Below are 18,312 nucleotides of genomic sequence, written 5' to 3' on the forward strand. Positions count from 1 at the left end.
CATATTAATGAATGTAAAGATTTACTAAAACTTAGTTTGAATAATAAATTTCATGATCTTTAAGTTATAAACATATACATGTATGTATGTCTCTTGGTAAGTTTTGTATAGCATACCTTTTATTGAGCCAAAGTTTTAAGCCTCTGAAATTACTCCTTTTCTTAAATGTTCACATTCACAGGTATTGAGAATTTCTTAGAATTTATGTGGACCTCAGGGTATTAAAATTGCCTCACAAATGTTAATGTTCACATTCAAGGTATTGAGAATTTCTTAGAATTTATGTGGACCTCAGGGTATTAAAATTGCCTCAAATTCAATTCCCAGAAATTCCCAAGAGTTCCACACTTCTTAAATTATAGGTAGTTTGTAAAGCTGAGAATTCCTAGGAATTCCAAGGGATTCCAAGTCCTCACAAAACTGGAGTCTTCCTTTCCCAGAAATTCCCAGTAATTCCAAGCTTTTTAAGTCAGAGTTAATTTGCATAATTGGGAATTTTTTAGAATTCCTAGGAATTCCCAGAAAACTGGGAATTCAGTTCGCAAGGGCGGCTGAGGTCCATCAATCAGTATTTCAGTAATAGTATGGGGCTGTGTTACTTACATGAAGAATTTCAAGCCACTGGAGAGTAAAATTTCCTTACTATGATCATGAAAATGTGTTACAAGGAGGAAAAAATCATATGGGTCCCCAAATACACAGCAGGATAAATATGATGGGAATAAATGTTAATTTGCAGTCTATCATTCTTGCAACATGAGCAGATTTCCATGTAAAAAATGTGCCTCCTGGATAAAATCTTGACTTGGGCTAAAACAAAGAGAAAAGAAATTGTTCATTACAATGTAGCTCTGCCAGCTAGACTGATCATGAGGTGAGCACAGAGAAAAAGGGAACTACAGGTGCTAAGTGAAGGAGGCAGAGTCTGAGAAAGAGAACCAAGTTACTAGTTACCAGACTGAGTATTAAGTTAACCCTTTAACTCCCAAAAGTGATTAACAAATAATTTCTCCCTACAATATCCATGCACTATCCAACAAACAGGTGATGTGATGTGAAAATGTATCAGGTAGAAGTTGTTATCTTGATCTCACACCAAATTCTCACAACTTATTTTTCTAAAATTTTAACTGTCTAATAATTGCTCTTTACAGAAACCACAACCTTTGTTTCGCATGATCCGCAGATTTGATATCTTCCTTTTAACCTCACGATGACCTATGGGAAATTCCCGTCAAAAATAAACCTAAAGATGCACTGATACCTTGTGCATTCGCATAGTAAAGCGTAGATATCGATCCGTTTCAAATCGTTCACCCTTACAGAGTACTTTGGGCTCCGAACGGAGCATCAAAACGCGCGTCCATTTGACATTATTACTGAACGGAGCAGTTATCAGTACACCAGTCGCTTTTTATCGCCTCCTTGCATCACTCAGTGATCACTGCAGCGTTTTCCGATTGCTTTCATTCAAATGAAAAACGCGTGAGTCGGGGTAGCCAAGAAATTTAGGGCCTCATGACTTCTGTTCGCATAACTCCCGCTTCGCTTACGTCTTTCCAGCTTTACTTTACTGGAAAAAAAGAGTACTCCTGCTTTGGCTTGTAATCGCTGCACCGAGTCAGTTTCTCAACTTTCGAAGAGGAGATCTGGACAGAGTGAGAATGGGTAAGGGAGGGGTGGGGAAGGCAGTTTACTTGTTTCGGTCGCGTTTCGTTTGTCTAATGAAAATTTCATCTAAACATGTTCATTTAAAAATTGTCATCGCAGCTACGGAGACTAGGAGTTTCAAACCACGTTGATACCCTATCTTATCTCAGGCTGTACTCTATTTGGTGACTTAGACGCGTTTCGCCTAACTGGGTTACCCCTCGGTATTCTGGAACATTAGTGAATGACCTTTAATCGGGCTTCTCGTAGTTGATGCTGTTACCTTGACTCAGCTCTACGTTACCCTGTCGACGTTTTGATTTAATTTGAAACGAACAGTGTGAGGCATTTGCGAAGCTGATTGTCCGTTAGCAAGCCAAGAGAGATGTCAAAAGGACTGTCCCAGCCCTGATTCGTCAACAGCTAGAGGAATTACTTGACAAACTGATCCACTGTGTAGCAATTCGTTTGCATAAATGCTGGAGCGAAGATAACTAAGAAAATTCAACGGACAAAACTTCAAGATGTCTTCTGTTGGTGATCTTTCAACGGGTGAGTGATTCAGTTAGTTGCTTTAACTTCTGACTCTTATGATCTTGCAAGAAATACGTTAGGAAGAGTATAACTGAATCGACAACATCGAAGCGGAACTCTGCTTGGCGCCTAAAAATATCAACATCGAGTCACTATGCAAGGGTTTCTAATTTTTGGTAAATAGCGTGGTGGTAGTTTTATTAGAACAGGTAATCAAAACCTGGTAACGTTGTTTATATGATGAAAAATACTCAGAAAAGGTTACGGGTTTACGTTTTGTGGTGAATAATTTCGCAACATATTTGAAATATAAGGCGGAAGCATACTTATTTTCCGGCAAATCATGGAAAAACGTAACTGAGAAAAGTCGACACAAGGGACTGAGGCTGTAACGTCTTAGGTACAATAAAAATACGGTCTGGAATTGCGAAATCAAATTGCTTCAGCGAAGGAATCGCGAGGCGCAACAAACCGATGAAAAGTCAATTACAATCTTATTCTAAGCATCATCTTCTAAGATAGTTTAGTGATACCGTAAAACCAGCTCGAAATGTGGAATACTTCACACTATCTTTAACTGAATATTGGTGTTATTGTAACGTTTGAATCAGCGATGATAAGAGCAAAGTCAGCGCCAAGTTGAGATTTACATCGTGAATTAACCTTGTCGTATTCTGTATACATACGGTATGCAAATTAAGTTTCCCGTTTTAATGGGCTAAGCCTATAACATCATGAAAGCTTATTTACTTTTTCAATTGTTTTGAAATCTTGCTCGTGCATATTTAAAGTTTGATGCTTTTGTATCTCAATCAAAAATAGTATTTAGTGGGTTCGTCCGGCCGAAGTAGGTGACTCAGCGCCATGTCACTAAGCTTGCGTCAGTTAATGCCTGAGTGAGTCCTCAGGTAAACAAAGGAGAGAGGATACTTGAATGGAAAATATCTTATCTCCTATAAAACCGAGGCACTGCCTTTGCCTTTTTTGCAAAATATATTTGAACACTGCCTCGAATAAATCTGCTTGTGTTCTATCAGAGCTGCAATCTAATTGGCTACTTTAGTCACTATACCCATTGCGTGTAGCTAATAGGGTAAGAGGCCTAAAAGCAAGCGCTTGTAAACAAACTAAAAGAACGAGCTTGTCTTATTGATAAGGTTTGAACGACTAGCAGATTAAAACTAAAAAATTGATAGTCAAGATTCGCCCTCATCAACTATCACACGATAAAAATCTCGTGCTCTTAGTTTAATAGTTAGAAAGTGTAATTTAAAAAATTTCATAATCTTTCTGTTCTCCATGCATAGAGTGTAAATTATCTGTCATCCTCGAAAAGAGACCAAGGCTCATAGAGCAATTGGCCCTATGCTTGGACAGAGAAATGAGATTTATACCCAACTGGAGACAGTTGGCAACGGATCTTGATGTTGACATGAATGTCATTAAAAGACTTGGGCAGTACAGTGACTACAGTCCTACCATCCGATTGTTTGAATTCCTCGAGGTCACACAACCGGATTTAACGATTAAACAACTAAAAGACGCGCTACTGGAAATCAGGAGGAACGACTTGTTTAGTTTGCTGTCCACGAAAGGTATGTAGACTGTATGTTAAATAGAGCATCTTCAACGCGTGCAATAGTAGAAGGATCTATTCCGATTTAAAATTGTTTATCACATTCACTAATTGCAGCATTTGAATAAACTCCTTTGATTATCAGATGATAGCACTAAACTATATGGCCACAAAAGCTTTTAAGTGACTCGCTAGCTCTTCTGAAAACAGTTGGTAAGAAAATAATACTTTTGTCTCCCTCACGCGAATGTATCTCCAAAATTTTCTTTTCTAGTTTGCACCTTGGTTGCTTCCAAAATTATCGAAACACCTGTAACTTATTCGAGTAACATCCCTTTGAGGGATTATTAAACTGTGAGATTGAGGTTTTCTCCCAAGTTTCAACCATTTAGTTTGAAAAGGTTCTTGAATTTTCCTCGGATGGGACCGGGTTTGATCACCGGCATTACAGTTCTGCCGTCACGATCAAAGTGATGACAAATAATGTGAAATAGGCGTAATGCTAAAAAACGAAATAGTGCCAAAACATGTGACGTATGTTCCTCTCTCTTAGCCGGGTGCATTGACTCTGAAAAAGTAAAAGACATAATAACGTCACGAAATATTCAAGCTCCTTCACCGACAGCTGGCCTTTTGGATGAAATTGCATTGGCCCTAGACGTCACCTCTCTGGTATTGTCAAGCTGGTCCAACTTGGCAATAAAACTGGGAGTGCCAAGAAAAACTTGTTGGGAGTTTGAACGACGTTCAACAGATGATCCAACCCACAATCTGTTGCGGTATTTAGTTACTACTTGTCCAGAAATTAAACTAAAAAGTCTAAAGGATGCCCTGGATTCCATGAAAAGGAAGGATGTACTAAAAATTCTACAAGAACAGAATCAAGGAGGTAATTACCGTAAACATTAATTTACCCCAGACAGAGTAAGTTATGATCTTTTGGGCTTTAGGAAAAAATCAGCAAAACCATGGTAACGGTGAAGACTGTCTAGCGTAGCCTTAGGCTTAACCCTGGACTTTTCTTTGGGTTTCTCTCTGAAATATGAATTGCTACATAAATGCAGATGTCAGTCTTTTCGATGAGAGATCAAGCAATATTTCCATGGTTTTTCTATCAACAACTAGAAACATTATCAGACACAACTTGCCTCTTGATTTTAATCAAGATTTTATTTTGAAGCGTAAATGCCAAGATCTTAAAAGTTCTTGGCATTTGCGAATCGATGAATTGAAAGATAACAGAAATAACAGTATAAAGTTTTCGATTTACCGATGTTTTTTCCTTTGTAGATGAAGTATTTCTGAAGGACGTAATGGCACAAAAACCGGAACTTGTAGAAACAATGGCAGAAAACCTTAACCGCGAAGAAGTACCAGGTGTCAAAAATTGGATCCATCTCGCCAGCAAACTGAACGTGCCCGATGATGTGCGTCAGGAATTGGGTGCGACAGAAAAAAAGCGGAAAAGTCCCACCAAGGAAGTTATTCAATGGGTGGCCGTTAACTTACCAGAGAAAACATTAAGTGACGTCGCAAATGCGTTGGACATGATCCAGCGTAACGATGCTATTCAGATTATATCAATGCAATTTCCAGACACAGTTGGTAAGTAATCACTTTGAAAGTGGTTCGTTTTACTACTAATAATAATAATAATAATAGTAATTTAGCAGTTGATATTCCACTCGATGGCTCTTCATGTCGACTACTTCGTGGTCGAATTGTAATTTGGAATGTTAGTTTTTGTGGAGGGACCCAGAGAAAAACCCTCGAAGCAGGACGACAACCGACAAAAATTTAAACCCGAAGATATGACGCCAGATCCGGGATTCCGGGAATCCGGGCCAAATCCAGGCCACAGCGGTGGGAGCCAAGTGCTATCACCACTGCGCGATTCCGGTCCACTGTTTTAAATTACACAAATAAACTATTAATTCAATGGATCCAAAAACTATTTGCAATTGCTACTTATGCCAGTCTACACCACGATCTTTTGCTTCTTGAAGCGTGAAGAGCTGCCGAGTGTGATAAGTATCCTTTTAATCGTACTTACCATTAACGTTCACCCCAATCGTAGTTTCTGTTTATCGTTTTTTTCAGAATCAACTTTGGAGCGACTTCGTTGTTCACCACAAGACAGTTTCAGAGTGCCTGATCCCACAGGTCATAATTTATCCACCAGCGACAATTGGAAGGAGAAGATTTCTCTTCCAAAGGAAGGTAAGTAGAAAACATTGATTTTACTGAGTAGGGTGTACGATCCAATGAAGTAACACTGAAATCTCTCATCGAGATTTATAAATAAAGCATAATATTTAGGATGAATATCGCAGTGTTAGCCATTGCTTGTAGAGAGATTTTTCTAATAGTTGTTAAAAAAGAAAAAAAGAATTACCTGAGCTCCACCGTGCACTAGGCCACAGCTGACTTTGGGCGAGAAATGCTGTGAATAAGAGGATTGATTTGCTGTACATCTGGAGCCGTATAGATCAGGTTAGATAGAAAAAATATTATTTTACCTAAGTATTCCAGTCTTTTAAAACCGTTCTACGTTTAATTAGTTGCAGACGTTAGGGAACATTCAGGTCACTGTGGAACATTACCCGATCAAATAGATTTAGTGGGCCGCAATGAAACCTGCGAAAGGATCATAACTGCCTTGTCTTCGAACAAGGCGGTTGAAATTGTAGCGCCACCTGGATATGGGAAAACCTCTGTGGTAATAGAAGTCGCCCATCGGTTGATCAACAGGGGAAAGTTCATTGCCTATGTTAATCCAAGAGGTGTCACTTGTGTAGAAGACTTGGCAAGCGATATCATCGAAGCTTTAGGTTTCGTTCCCAGCGAAGATACTATCGCTGAGGCAATTCGTCGCATACGTGCCTTAAAAACAAAGTCAACGGTGCTTCTTATCGAAAACATTGACAACTTACTTCACCTCGAGGCTCAAGTTCGCAAGGATGAATGCCTGCGAGAGCTGAACTCCAAAAATTACTGCACCAAAATGCGCGGGAAATTTACAAAGGATGAATTCTTGTCATTTCTAAAAGACATAGGAAAATGCCCAACCATTCATCTTGTTTTAACATCTAGAGAATTCTATAATTTCAGGTTGTCCTTCCCTACTGAGTTGATTGATTTAGAGCCTTTGAAGGACAGTGATTCGGCTACTTTGTTTAAAAAGTGTGACGACAGTCTAGAGGAAGGCTCGATCAATGATCTGGTCAGAGTTTGTGGCGGCATTCCTCTTATTATCTGTACTGTTCCCTCAATTCTTAGAAGAGAAAATCCAGAGAGGTTCACCCAAAGACTTACTTCATGTTCACCTCAAACTCTTCTTAAATTACTGAGCCCTGACTTTCAAGCGAGTGAGGATCGCATCGATAGGTGTCTGCAGATCTGTTTTGATCGCTTTAGTAAAGAGAATCAGAAGATATTTGTAATGTTCTCAACATTTCCGAAAGGATTTACGGAAGAACAATTTGACGCGTGCTTCAAGTCTTTAATTGGAGGTGATCTGCAGACGTTTCCAATTTGCTTGAAACAAAGCAGCCTCCTAAACTTTGACAAAAATAACTGTCTTTACTCTCTACATCCTTTTATAAGAGACTTTTTTTCATCAATGCCCGAACACAAAGAAGCGAAATCAGTCTTCTTACGTCACTACAGTAATTTGATTGTTTCCCTTTGCAAAAAATTTTTGAGTGCGGATAAGAAGTCTGCAATTAATCGCTACAGATCTGAAAAGGACAACATTCGAGAGGCCATGGTTTTGTGTGGAGATCATCCTGAGCTTGAACAAACCGTGAGAGAGCACTGTGTTGCTGCTTTCAACGATGCCGCCGTATTTCTCGCAAAGATGATGCGAAAACAAGAGTTTGTTTCCCTCTTTTGCAAGTTTGCGTATCGATGTCAACGTGACAGGCATCTACTAAGCGCTTGCTTGACAAACATCGGAGTCAAAATAGTTTTAAGCTGCACATGCAGACCGTACATTTGCCCTAGAGCGTTGTATCAAGCGAAGAGATTTTTGGCACGTGCTAAGCAAATCCATTCGGAGCTTACAAACGTGAATGAAGCTATTCGTGCCCACTGCTTGAGTAAGCTTGGATTCTGTTGTGTTCGAGAGGGACACTTTGGCGAAGGATATGACTATCTTAACGAGGCCATAGCATTAAGAACAAAGAGAGAAAAAAAATCAGATGAGACCAAGGACAAAGTCATGTTAGGAGCGTGTTTTAATGATATCGCAGGTTTGGAAAAAATGATACATTTCTTACTCTCTTCAAATTTTATTGTCATGGAAGGACACTCCCCAGTGAGGATGCACCACAATCAGTCATGTTGGCCTCATCACATATCTATTCTACGCAAGTTAGGTCGGGATCCCAAAAAAACCCTTGCATAAGCTTATCGGCGCTTCATATAGGAAATTTACTAGTAGGTCGATCTCAGAGATCTTGGTAAAAAAAACACACATATATATAAAAAGCGAGGTCAATCCGACAATGTTGAACCCCTGTTGAATTTTTCTTCTCATTTACTTGTGTTTCGTTTCAGCTTCTCAAATGGTGCAAAGGAAACACATGTGCGCTATCCAAACAAGACTCTGCTATGTGCTTCCTCTCTACGAACAGAATCTCGGGGAGCATCCTTTCACGGCAACAACACTCGACTGGATTGGCAACAGTTACCACGCCATAGGTGACTACGAAAATGCTGTTAAATATATCGGTAAATCAGTTGAAATGCGAAAGCAACTGCTGGGGCACCATCAGGAAACTGCTAGGTCTCTTCGTGATTTGGGAGTGGCTTTGAGCGCGAAAGAAGATTACCCAAGGTGATATAAGTAGTAACTATGCTATTTATGCCCAGATATCCTATTAGTCATTCCCATAATCATTATTCTCAGGCCTGCTGCCATCCTAGGGAAATGGCTTTGTACAATGCGTACCATTGAATGACTGAGATGCCAATCAAAACATATCGCTATCTATAATACCCACTTTTCAGACGAAGGATGCCATTCTCCTCCATTAGGATTTGCGTTTTAGATGGACTGCAGCTCTGCGGAATACTTATATCAATCTGTTCCCTTACGTCTTTATCAATAGCTTTTCCATGAAGCAGACAAATATTTAATGATGCTCTCTCTTGTAGTGCCCTAAGATATCTTAAAGAGGCCATTGATTTGCAAGAAGAAGTATCAGACACACATCAACAACTAATTCACACTCACCAAGACATGGCAATTGCCCTGCGTGGTCTCGGAAGAAACAGCGAGGCAGAGGAAGAAATGACACGTGCTGCGGAGTGCGCGAAAAAGTTGGAAAAGGAAGAAAAAGAAGAAGAAAACGACTGGATGGATTTCTCATGAACAGAAATAAGATTTTGAAAAGAGGATCTTCCACACTGTAAGGAAGCAAAACAATCTATCGATTGATCGATGGGCTCTCATGAACACTTAAGCAATGCAGTGACTCAGTCGCTAAGTCCGTCCTTTCTTGGACCTCCATACGTGTGTATCAATTAGTCGAAACTTAGGAAGAACCCCTGTTAGATTTTTGTTAGGATGAGTGGCTGTAATCAGCCAATTTCAAGTTTTTTTTTCAAAAAGGAAGATCTTTAATGTTACATCCTATTCTACATCCTGTTATCGAGCAGAGGTTAATCTTCAATAGTATTGGCAAGTTGACATTGCCCAATTCATACCGGTTCTTAACATGAAAAACCAAAAACACAAGGGAAACTAACCAAAATTAAGTGATTATTATGAGAAATGCCATGATGACGAAAGATTATCTTTCTTTTATCTTCGTTAGTTAAATTGAGCGATCAGCTAAAAATGGTAAAAAGCGTTGAGGAAACATTTTTATCGCATTTTGCTAGAAGAAATTGTCAAATAAACGATAAAAATGTGGCCACGAAGAAGCGCTTGGCAGAGGCGAAGTTACGGGTAAATTGTCCAACAAGTTGTTGTTTTTTTTTTTTGCAATTAAAGTTTGCACATTGAGAAAGGATCCCTTGCCTAAAGTAGCCATTATCCTCATCAATATTATCATCATCATTATCATCATCATAGATATAAGTTGATAACAAATTTCAACGTTAGAATGTTATTTAAATATACAAAACTCTGAGCTAAAAATATGTTCGTCAAATTTAGTGGGCGTTGTTTCATGTCATTATCAAGTGTAAAGGGAAAACGACAATCGTGAATATTGTTAACGCAAATCGAGCCAATCTGGGTTTTCAAAAAAGGTTTGATGAACATCTATACATGTTTATTCTGCCAGATGCAACTACCTTGCCTTTTCTGTGGCCATGCCATAACCGTAAATATGCAACTTTTTATCTCGACTCCGCTCAAAAGTCCAACTTGTACCCATGATATCTTAAAACTAAAATAAGGTAGAGGAGATTCTCTCCTGCAAAGGTTTGCTAGCTTCGCCAATGTAGACCTTCAAACACTCACAAGGAATCCGGTAGACTACGCCAGTTTGTTTATCGCGATGACAAACCACAGATTGATTATGATACAAGCCTCAAGTTGTCATGAAATCATCGGAAATAAATGTTTCATACAGAAAAGAACCGGTGGATTTTTTTCTTTAAAGACGAAAAGACTCTACAGAACTTGGTTGTTTTCTCTTATCTACAACCAGGCGGTCATAAAGAAAAGTTTTTATGAATTAATCATGCGTCACACGATCATGCTCAGTTTGGTGAAGAAAAGCTGACTTGATATCTCACTCATGAAGTAAATTTTGTTTGGAATATATTTTTCTGATTGATATAACGAGGAAGTATAATTATAAAATGAAAATTTTTCATTTTCACCTCACGAGAAATGCAGCTACCGAAGCTTAAGCGACCTATTTCTCGGTATCTCTGATTTGAAAAATCTGAGGTCAAAAGAATAATATCTTGCTTGCTGAAGTACGATAGCTTTGAAACTACCCACAGGGATCCTCTTTAGAGACCTTGTGAAAACAACGTGATAGTGGATAGCTAATCAAGAGGAGTCAGTCCTTATCCTCCCTTCTTCAGCAATTCATCTTTCCAACCAGGCTCAATCCACTGTATCTTTCCCTTTTTCAGCCTTTTCTTTCGATAACATCTTTTTTTGCATTCCTCCGTCGTTTCTCGGATCTCCCTCTGAACCTGTCTATTTCCGTGGCTCAAACAAATCTTAGGAAACGCCACCTTGCAGAAATACCAAAGTAGGTTTGATCTGCAAAATTTGAAGAAAAATTTTTGTTTTTGCCGTGGTACTTGGTTCATTTATTAGTTCCTTTATTATGTTAGATTCATTTATGCTGTTAAGTCGCCACGTGTTTAATGAAATGCAATCGATTATATAAGTCCCTTTTTTAATTCGCTTACAGTTTACGAGATTGATTAAAGCTATGTCTCTGTAACATATCCCCTGGTTTGGTTGGCATTTTCTCCGGTCGCGATTTTCTTGGCACTTCATCGAGCCTCGATGTTCGTTTGCCGCAACAAAAGGTATAGCACAAAATTAGCTGAAGTCAAGTGTTACTCTGTCTGAGTCATCTTTTAAGAGGACTTTACATGGTACGTTTGGAGGTTGCCGTTTCTCCTCAGGCATTTTGATGCTGTTAGTTAGTGCACCTCGTTAGTGTTGTTTTTGCTTCTTAGGGACGCTCTTGGCCCACTGGAAAATGACACATCATTCAACGTCTATATTAAATAGATGTTGAAGAGCTTTAAAAAACTATTTGAAGGATTGTTATGTTGGCTAAATAACTAAGTCATTAATTAGCTAAATGTTACAGCTGTTCAAATTTATATGAGGGAGAATTGTGAGTCTTGTAAAACACTGCATGGAAGTTCTACTTATATGACTGTAACATGTCTTTATTTTAACATATATAGAAATGATCCTCGCAGTTATGAACACTACTGAACTGGTAGTTGAAATAAGGCCTGCGTTATGGCCCCATTTATGGGAAGTTAACTAAGAATGATCTGTGGCTACCTTTACTTTAGACGATATCATAACCCCCGGATCGAAACTCTTAGAAAGGTTGGCGCTAGAATCCCGAGGTCAAAAATTGGACACATCTGGCCTGGAAAATGAAAGTACCAGCTGACGTGCGTGGAGCGTTTGCTGATGTCAAACAAATCAGGAAAAGTCCTACAAAAGAGGTTCTAGAATGGTTGGCCGCGCATTCCCCTGAAAAAGCATTAAGGGACGTTGCAAAAGCACTAGATGAGATTCAGAGAAACGACGCTCTACATAAAATATCTAAGCATTTTCCAGATACATTTGGTAAGTATTCGCTGATATAAATACATTGGGTTTTTTCAACAGTTTTAGTATTTGCCTTTCCTGAAATGATATATTTTCCTCCTCGCTGCAACACTTTCAGTTTCTTGTTCCCAAGCCTGCTATTTTTCGTTAAACAAGCCATGATCTCTACTGTGCATTACCTCGTACCCCTTGTACAAAAGATGGCTAGAAGAGAAGTGATCGGGTAAAGGCACATGTTATTTTTTTTTTGGATGTTACAACGACGCTTCACATGGAAAACAGGAACAATAACAATTTAATCCTACACAAAGAAAGTCCTATGTGTACATCTACGACTCTGATACTCTAGCTCTTTTTTTTTCCATCACAGGGTCCGTAAAAGTACTCTCGCACACGCGCAGTACGATCGATTTGATAAAGCTACTCTCTCCTGAAATTGAATACCTTTCCTCTTTCTTCAGATTCAGCCTTACAAGGACTTGGTTGGACTCTCAACCTAAACGAAGAATGCTCCTCCGCTGCAGAGATTTCCCCTGAAGAGGACATTGCTCCTTATTACGTTTTGGCTCGAGGTGAAAAAGCTATAGCAGCCTACCAGGGAGCTTTGGAGGACGGCGAAATAATTGACAGCCCTGTCAAAGTCATGCTGATCGGCGAAGACCTTGCCGGAAAAACTAATGTTAGAAATGCCTTAAAAGACGAGAAATTTGACCCAAAAGAATCGATCTTGGAGCTGACATTTGTTGGCTCACCTCCTGGTGAATATAAAAAAGTTGAGCAGTGGTTTCTTGACAACACGTACATCAACTGCAACCAACTAACCATCCGTAGTTATTGCAGTGATCCAGAGGAACTCAAGATGATGTTCTATAGACTTGGTCGCTCTCCCTTCCCGTACAGAGGGCTATGGGCTGGTTGCCCTCGAAGCCATTTCTGTTGGGGTTCCTATTCTTCTTTCTGGTGCATCTGGCATAGCAGAGGCTTTGTGAGAAGTAGAAGGTGGAAACACTGTCATTGTTGAATCAGTTGAAGATGCAAATGAATGGGCAGAAGGTGCGAGATTCAAAAGATTGATCGAAAATGTAATGAAAACTGCTAACGGTGAGCTTAATACATTTATATTTGTTTCTACTCAGGTTTGCTTGTATTACATGTTATATTGTTAAAACCTAGGTATATTTAGGCCTCATAAGAAAGAGGGTCCAACATAGGTTTGGTGGCATATAGTATGAGGCTTAAAATTGAGGCAGGATGTGGGATATAAGAAATTTGAAAGGCGAGATGCTGGATGCTGTTTCGAAGGCAAGATGGCTATAGGCCGGATCATAATTTGGCTTAAGTTACACATCACCCAAATTCTAATAGACATTAGAAAGTCTTTGTTTGCTTTAAAAACAGGCTTAATTAATGCTTCTGTGCAAGTTGGGGTTGACTGTCCTAAATAACTTCGTAGTGTCCCGTTTTCTCTGTATTAGTTACAAGTGTTTACAGGACTCCATAGTATGTCCGGTTTTCTCACCTTCCTTACAATTTTGCTCTCACGAGTATGTTTGGATGAACGCCCCTTCCTGTATGATATTACTGGTTGTTCTTTGAAGATTTCCCTTAGCAATGGTTGTTGCTGTACTAAATGCACTTGCTCATAAGGATTTCTGTTAGGTTTGGGACTGTTGGATAGTCTTGTGGTATTACAAAGGGCAAGATTCGATTTGTTTTTCCCTGTTGCAGTATGGCGCGTTTACATCCTTTAAATTTCACTTCTGAGAGTGGGTTGTCAATAATGTTTTTCAGTTATTCGTGTAGTGTGATCGTCCGGGTGAGTGTAGTTCTGAAAAGAACTGTTGTTGGTGACTGACGTTTCGACTATCTGTGCGATAGTCATCTTCAGAGTCAAGTGAGGAGTAGTTGTCAGTCGATGATGTTATAAAGTCTGGTCTGTTGAACGTGAGTGGTCTGTTTAGCCATGATGTGATTGGCTGGAAGACTCGTGTAGAGTTTGTTAACAGTCATTGGTCGGTTTCGATCCGTCTGTTGTTTGTCGGTCTGTTTGTCGGTTTGTTCACGTCGTTAATGAGTCGTTTGTAAGGTGCTGGTAATTGTTGACATCTGTTGAGAGGCGTCTGTTCTAAGTTAGTGAACCAGCTTTCCAGAGTCAGTCGTTGAAAATAGTTTGTACTGTAGGTTAAGCATTTAGCAGAGTCCCAGTCGATTCTGTGATTAGTTTGTCGGTGATGTTCAGAAATGTGATTGTTTACATCGCCATTTCTAGTTGCTCGTTTGTGTTCAGTTAGTCGCGTGTTAAGGTTTCTACCAGTCTCACCAATGTAGGAGGCCTGGCAGTCGGAGCATTCGATCTTATAAATCGCTCCCTGTCTGTTGTTGGGTTCGTCTTTGTCTTTAACGTTGGTCAGCAAATGTCGTAAAGTAGTAATAGGCCTGTGAGCTACGCGAATGTTGTAAGGTTGTAGGATCCGCGCGATAGCCTCAGAAGTGCCTTTGATGTAGGGTATAGCAGCTGTAGTCGTGACAGATGTGGAGTCCCTTTTAGTTTCTGTAGTGTCGGTCACCCTGTGAGTGTTTCGTCTAATGAAGTCAGTGTTGTAGTTGTTTTTGTCAAAAACACGGTCAAGGTACTTGTTTTCGTCAGATAAACTGTCCGGTGTGTTGCAAACAAGTTGCGCTCGTCTTGTCAATGTCTTGATAGTCGTAACTTTGTGGGAAGTCGGGTTGTAGGATGATTCGTCAAGAAGTCTGTCGGTATGCGTCGGTTTTCTGTATATTGTTGTTCGTAGTTCGTTGTTGTTTCGGCCTACCAAACAGTCGAGAAAAGGAAGCTTGCCGTCTTCTTCGATCTCCCTGGTAAACTGAATGTCGGTGTTTTGTTCGTTAAGGTGATTGTGAAAAGCGTCAATTTCGTCTTTGTGTACGGCGGTAAATGTGTCGTCAACGTAGCGTAACCAAAGTGGTATGGTAATATACATATTTTTTATTATTAGGACTCTTGATTATCTAGACTCTCTATTATCAAGACTTTTAAGGCCAGTCCTTATGAGTCCGGGTATTCGAGGTTCGACTGTATATTGAAAATGCAGTTTTAAGTGAATGGCAAACACAAATTTGTTTTCTGTTATTTTCTTATTCAAGATGCTTTGTGCTCTCAGTCACACATCATAAGTTCTGAAGGTCATGAACCACATTTGGAAAGAGGGAAACAGAAGACTGACTTTGCAAAGTCAGAGAAAATGAAAGGTAATTGCAAGACTCAAATTAAAACTTCTTATTGAGAAATTTAATAAAACGAAATTTTGGGATGGGTTTATACAGAAACCCTTCGCAGTCAACCTTTTACTTCCAAGATCTGATAATTAAATCTCAGATCTAGCTGTTACAGATTTCTTTGTAAATTAATTAAGGGAATGTGGCATTAGATCAAGATAACAAGTTCTTCCTGTGAAGTTTGAGTATTCTCATTACCTGTTTGTTGGATTAAGTGGATAATGGATGTTATGGGGAGAAGTCACATTCTTCAATCACTTCTGAGAGTTAAAAGATTAATAAATGGAGTTTGTTTTGAACAATGATAATTTGTGATGAGTCCTTTAGAAACTGTCATCCCCTGCTGTGTTGTCCATCGCTGGTCATGAAAAAATAACTGGCAGAACGAGGTAAAACTTTGAAACCTTGGGGATGGAAAGGTCACAAACACTTAGCTCAGTTTTTATTCATTTATGTAAAGAAAGTGAAGAAAGAAATTTATCAATTTCAGCTTTTGCAGCCTATGCTATTCTTGAAAGGAAACTATTCACTCTTTAGTTTTGCCTTATTTTGTTTTTGAAGTAGTTTTCTTTTTAAAAAAGATCTCTATTGTTAGTGCATAGAGTGGTATGTTACTTGCACCAATCAGATAACTGCATTAGGGTATGTATTTTGCACCAATGAGATCACAGCGTAGGGGTACGAGTACCCAAATGAGAGCGTTAGGGTATTGTCGCTCATGTCAATCATGTCATGGAAATAGGGTTTTGCAAAATGTTTCAATGGAATTAACCAGATATTGACGGACACTAAGAATGTCACTGACAAAGAACTGTGGGGTCATTTACCCATTTAAATGGTTCATGTCCTTAGTGAGGACCTCGTTGCTATGATCTATCGAGATTAGAAAAGTCGGCAGGGAATTTTCTATTGTTAAGGTGATTCCTCAGAAACTTTCCTTAAACGTTCCTTATCTATGTCTGTTTCCAAAAATACAACGAAAACATAGGTCACGTGGCTTGTTTAAGAGACATAATGGGCCAAACTCACCCCATTTATGCCTGTAGACTGCGTGTCTATTAAAAGACCACATAAAAACCTCCATATCGTTATGTTTTGTTTCATGTTCCTTGATATACTCTTTGATAGCCACATCTTTCATCTCAGATGCGCGGATCAGACGCGAGTAATTTTGTCATGTATATTATTATGCCACAAAGTATGCTAGCACAATCCTTAAGGGCCTATTTGGTGTCTTATATTTAGGGTTCCATTGGTATGTCCTCAACTTGTTTTTGGAACATCTCATGTGATCGGCTACCGTTTTTGTATCTGTTCAAATATTATCTTTTTTTTTTTTTTTTTTTTTTTCGTATTTTAGGTATACTGTCGTCGCCTGGTGGTCTACCTCGAAATCTTCCTTGTTTAATCGCACACTTTGTTGGAAGAGATGCGGACGTAGATGAAATCGAAAAGAAACCGTAGACCTTTCGTATGGTTGTTCTTCTTTCTATCTCAGGAATCCAACAAACAGGCTATTTTCACGTTTGCATCAAATGTTGAAAAGAATGCACAAACCTTGCATAGTATGAGGCTCAAAGTAAACGGCTAAGAATGATGTAAACCCTAACTGTTTCACTCTGTACACAAATAATGCAATGTTAGAAAATGGCTCATTCATGCGTCGTCCTTTCCTCCGGCTCTTCATCTCGTCCTCGAAGTTTACACTGAAGATATTCTCGGCGTCGTTGCTTGGTCTTGGAAACTGCATACGCTTACAATTAGTAAACGATCTAAACTAAGTATGTGTATTGTCCCATAGACCCCCTTCTGGCTAATTATGAGTTCTAAGAACGGATTTTCGCTCATCATTCGAGCCTCACCTATCAGTCACAGAAGAATGAAGTGGGAATCCGTGTAAGTCATTTGTTAAAGCAAAGGGGTGACCAGTTTGTAACACATATTCGAGTAGACAGTCATTATCGGAAGCTCATAGACATCTGCAGTGAGATTCTTGATCGATTAAGTAGTCGCACTTGGTCGCAAACCGCTAATTTTATGTCTCTTGCGAAGCGTTAACTATCAGAGCAAAATATCCCAACTGTGATTGTACTAGACAATACAGAGAATATTCAAGGTGGGGAATTTGATGAATTCACCGAATGGCTCATGAAATCTGCCCCGAACGTCAAGTCGATAATCACTACTCGAAAAGATGTTGGATTCGTGTCGGCAGACGTGCGTACGTTTCGTCTCAAACCTTTGGATCCCGACTCGTCTGCTAAACTGCTTCGGAGTCTTATTGATGACTTTAGTGAGGAACACTCCGAAGAACTTCCTAAATTATGTGGTGGGATAGTCTCCTTCTTTTTACCTGTTAAGACGCACTGAACAATGGTTTTAGTCGCGAGCTGTTAATCCAACCATACAACTTTTTAACGATGTTAATAACACACTGAAAGTATTTTTTGACAATTTTTCCGATGAGGTAAAACGAAATCTTGTCCTTTTTTCTGTTTTCCTATCGGAGTTCTCAGCTCAAGACATTCAGCGTCTTTTTGAAGATTCCGTTTACACTATGAAACAGTAAAGACCAGGATGATCAGGAATGCTCTTCCTCAGAGGACGCCAATGGAAAGATTAGGATGCATCCCTTGGTCCAAGCCTACTTCCGGACAGAGAAAGAATCTTTAGGCAAGGGTGACCTGTGGCGCGCCACTCAGCGTAAATTTAACCATCATACCTTGGCCTGCTGAGAGTCTAGAGCAAAGAGTTTATTAGCAAAAATTCAGCTTTGGTTGCGATCCATAAGTTTCGACAGCAGAAAGCAAACATCATTGAAGTGCTGAAAAATTCTCTCGAAGACCCTAGCGATTTAGATGACAAACTTGAGAGGAGACGTGGATTAAGCTGGGAGTAAAACTGGAGGAGATCGAGGAATCACCAAAAGACGTCTTGGCGCACCTCAGAGAAAAAAACCTTTACGAGAGCGTGGAGGGAAAGGCGGCCGATCTGTATA

The 18,312-nt window shown here is 39.4% G+C and overlaps 1 protein-coding gene and 1 pseudogene across 2 annotated transcripts; both read left to right on the forward strand.

Annotated features, from left to right (window-relative positions):
* The first annotated feature begins 1,702 nt into the window (after positions 1 to 1,702).
* On the forward strand, positions 1,703 to 10,318 carry LOC131787543 (uncharacterized). Of its 2 annotated transcripts, none has more exons than XM_066165641.1 (8): positions 1,703 to 2,202; positions 3,492 to 3,779; positions 4,314 to 4,649; positions 5,051 to 5,365; positions 5,861 to 5,980; positions 6,322 to 8,013; positions 8,321 to 8,600; positions 8,921 to 10,318. In XM_066165641.1, exons 1-8 carry the CDS (start codon positions 2,175 to 2,177, stop codon positions 9,135 to 9,137), a joined length of 3,276 nt encoding a protein of 1,091 aa, XP_066021738.1. In that variant the 5' UTR covers positions 1,703 to 2,174; the 3' UTR covers positions 9,138 to 10,318. The 2 variants fall into 2 exon arrangements, with proteins under 2 accessions (XP_066021738.1, XP_066021739.1); XM_066165642.1 differs by having other exon boundaries at positions 8,321 to 8,464; positions 8,921 to 9,056.
* Positions 10,319 to 11,860: 1,542 nt separating this feature from the next.
* Positions 11,861 to 18,213, forward strand: LOC136280166 (uncharacterized; annotated as a pseudogene).
* Positions 18,214 to 18,312: the final 99 nt, after the last annotated feature.

This window comes from Pocillopora verrucosa, chromosome 4, assembly GCF_036669915.1.
Source record: "Pocillopora verrucosa isolate sample1 chromosome 4, ASM3666991v2, whole genome shotgun sequence".
NCBI classification, from domain to species: Eukaryota; Metazoa; Cnidaria; class Anthozoa; order Scleractinia; family Pocilloporidae; genus Pocillopora; species Pocillopora verrucosa.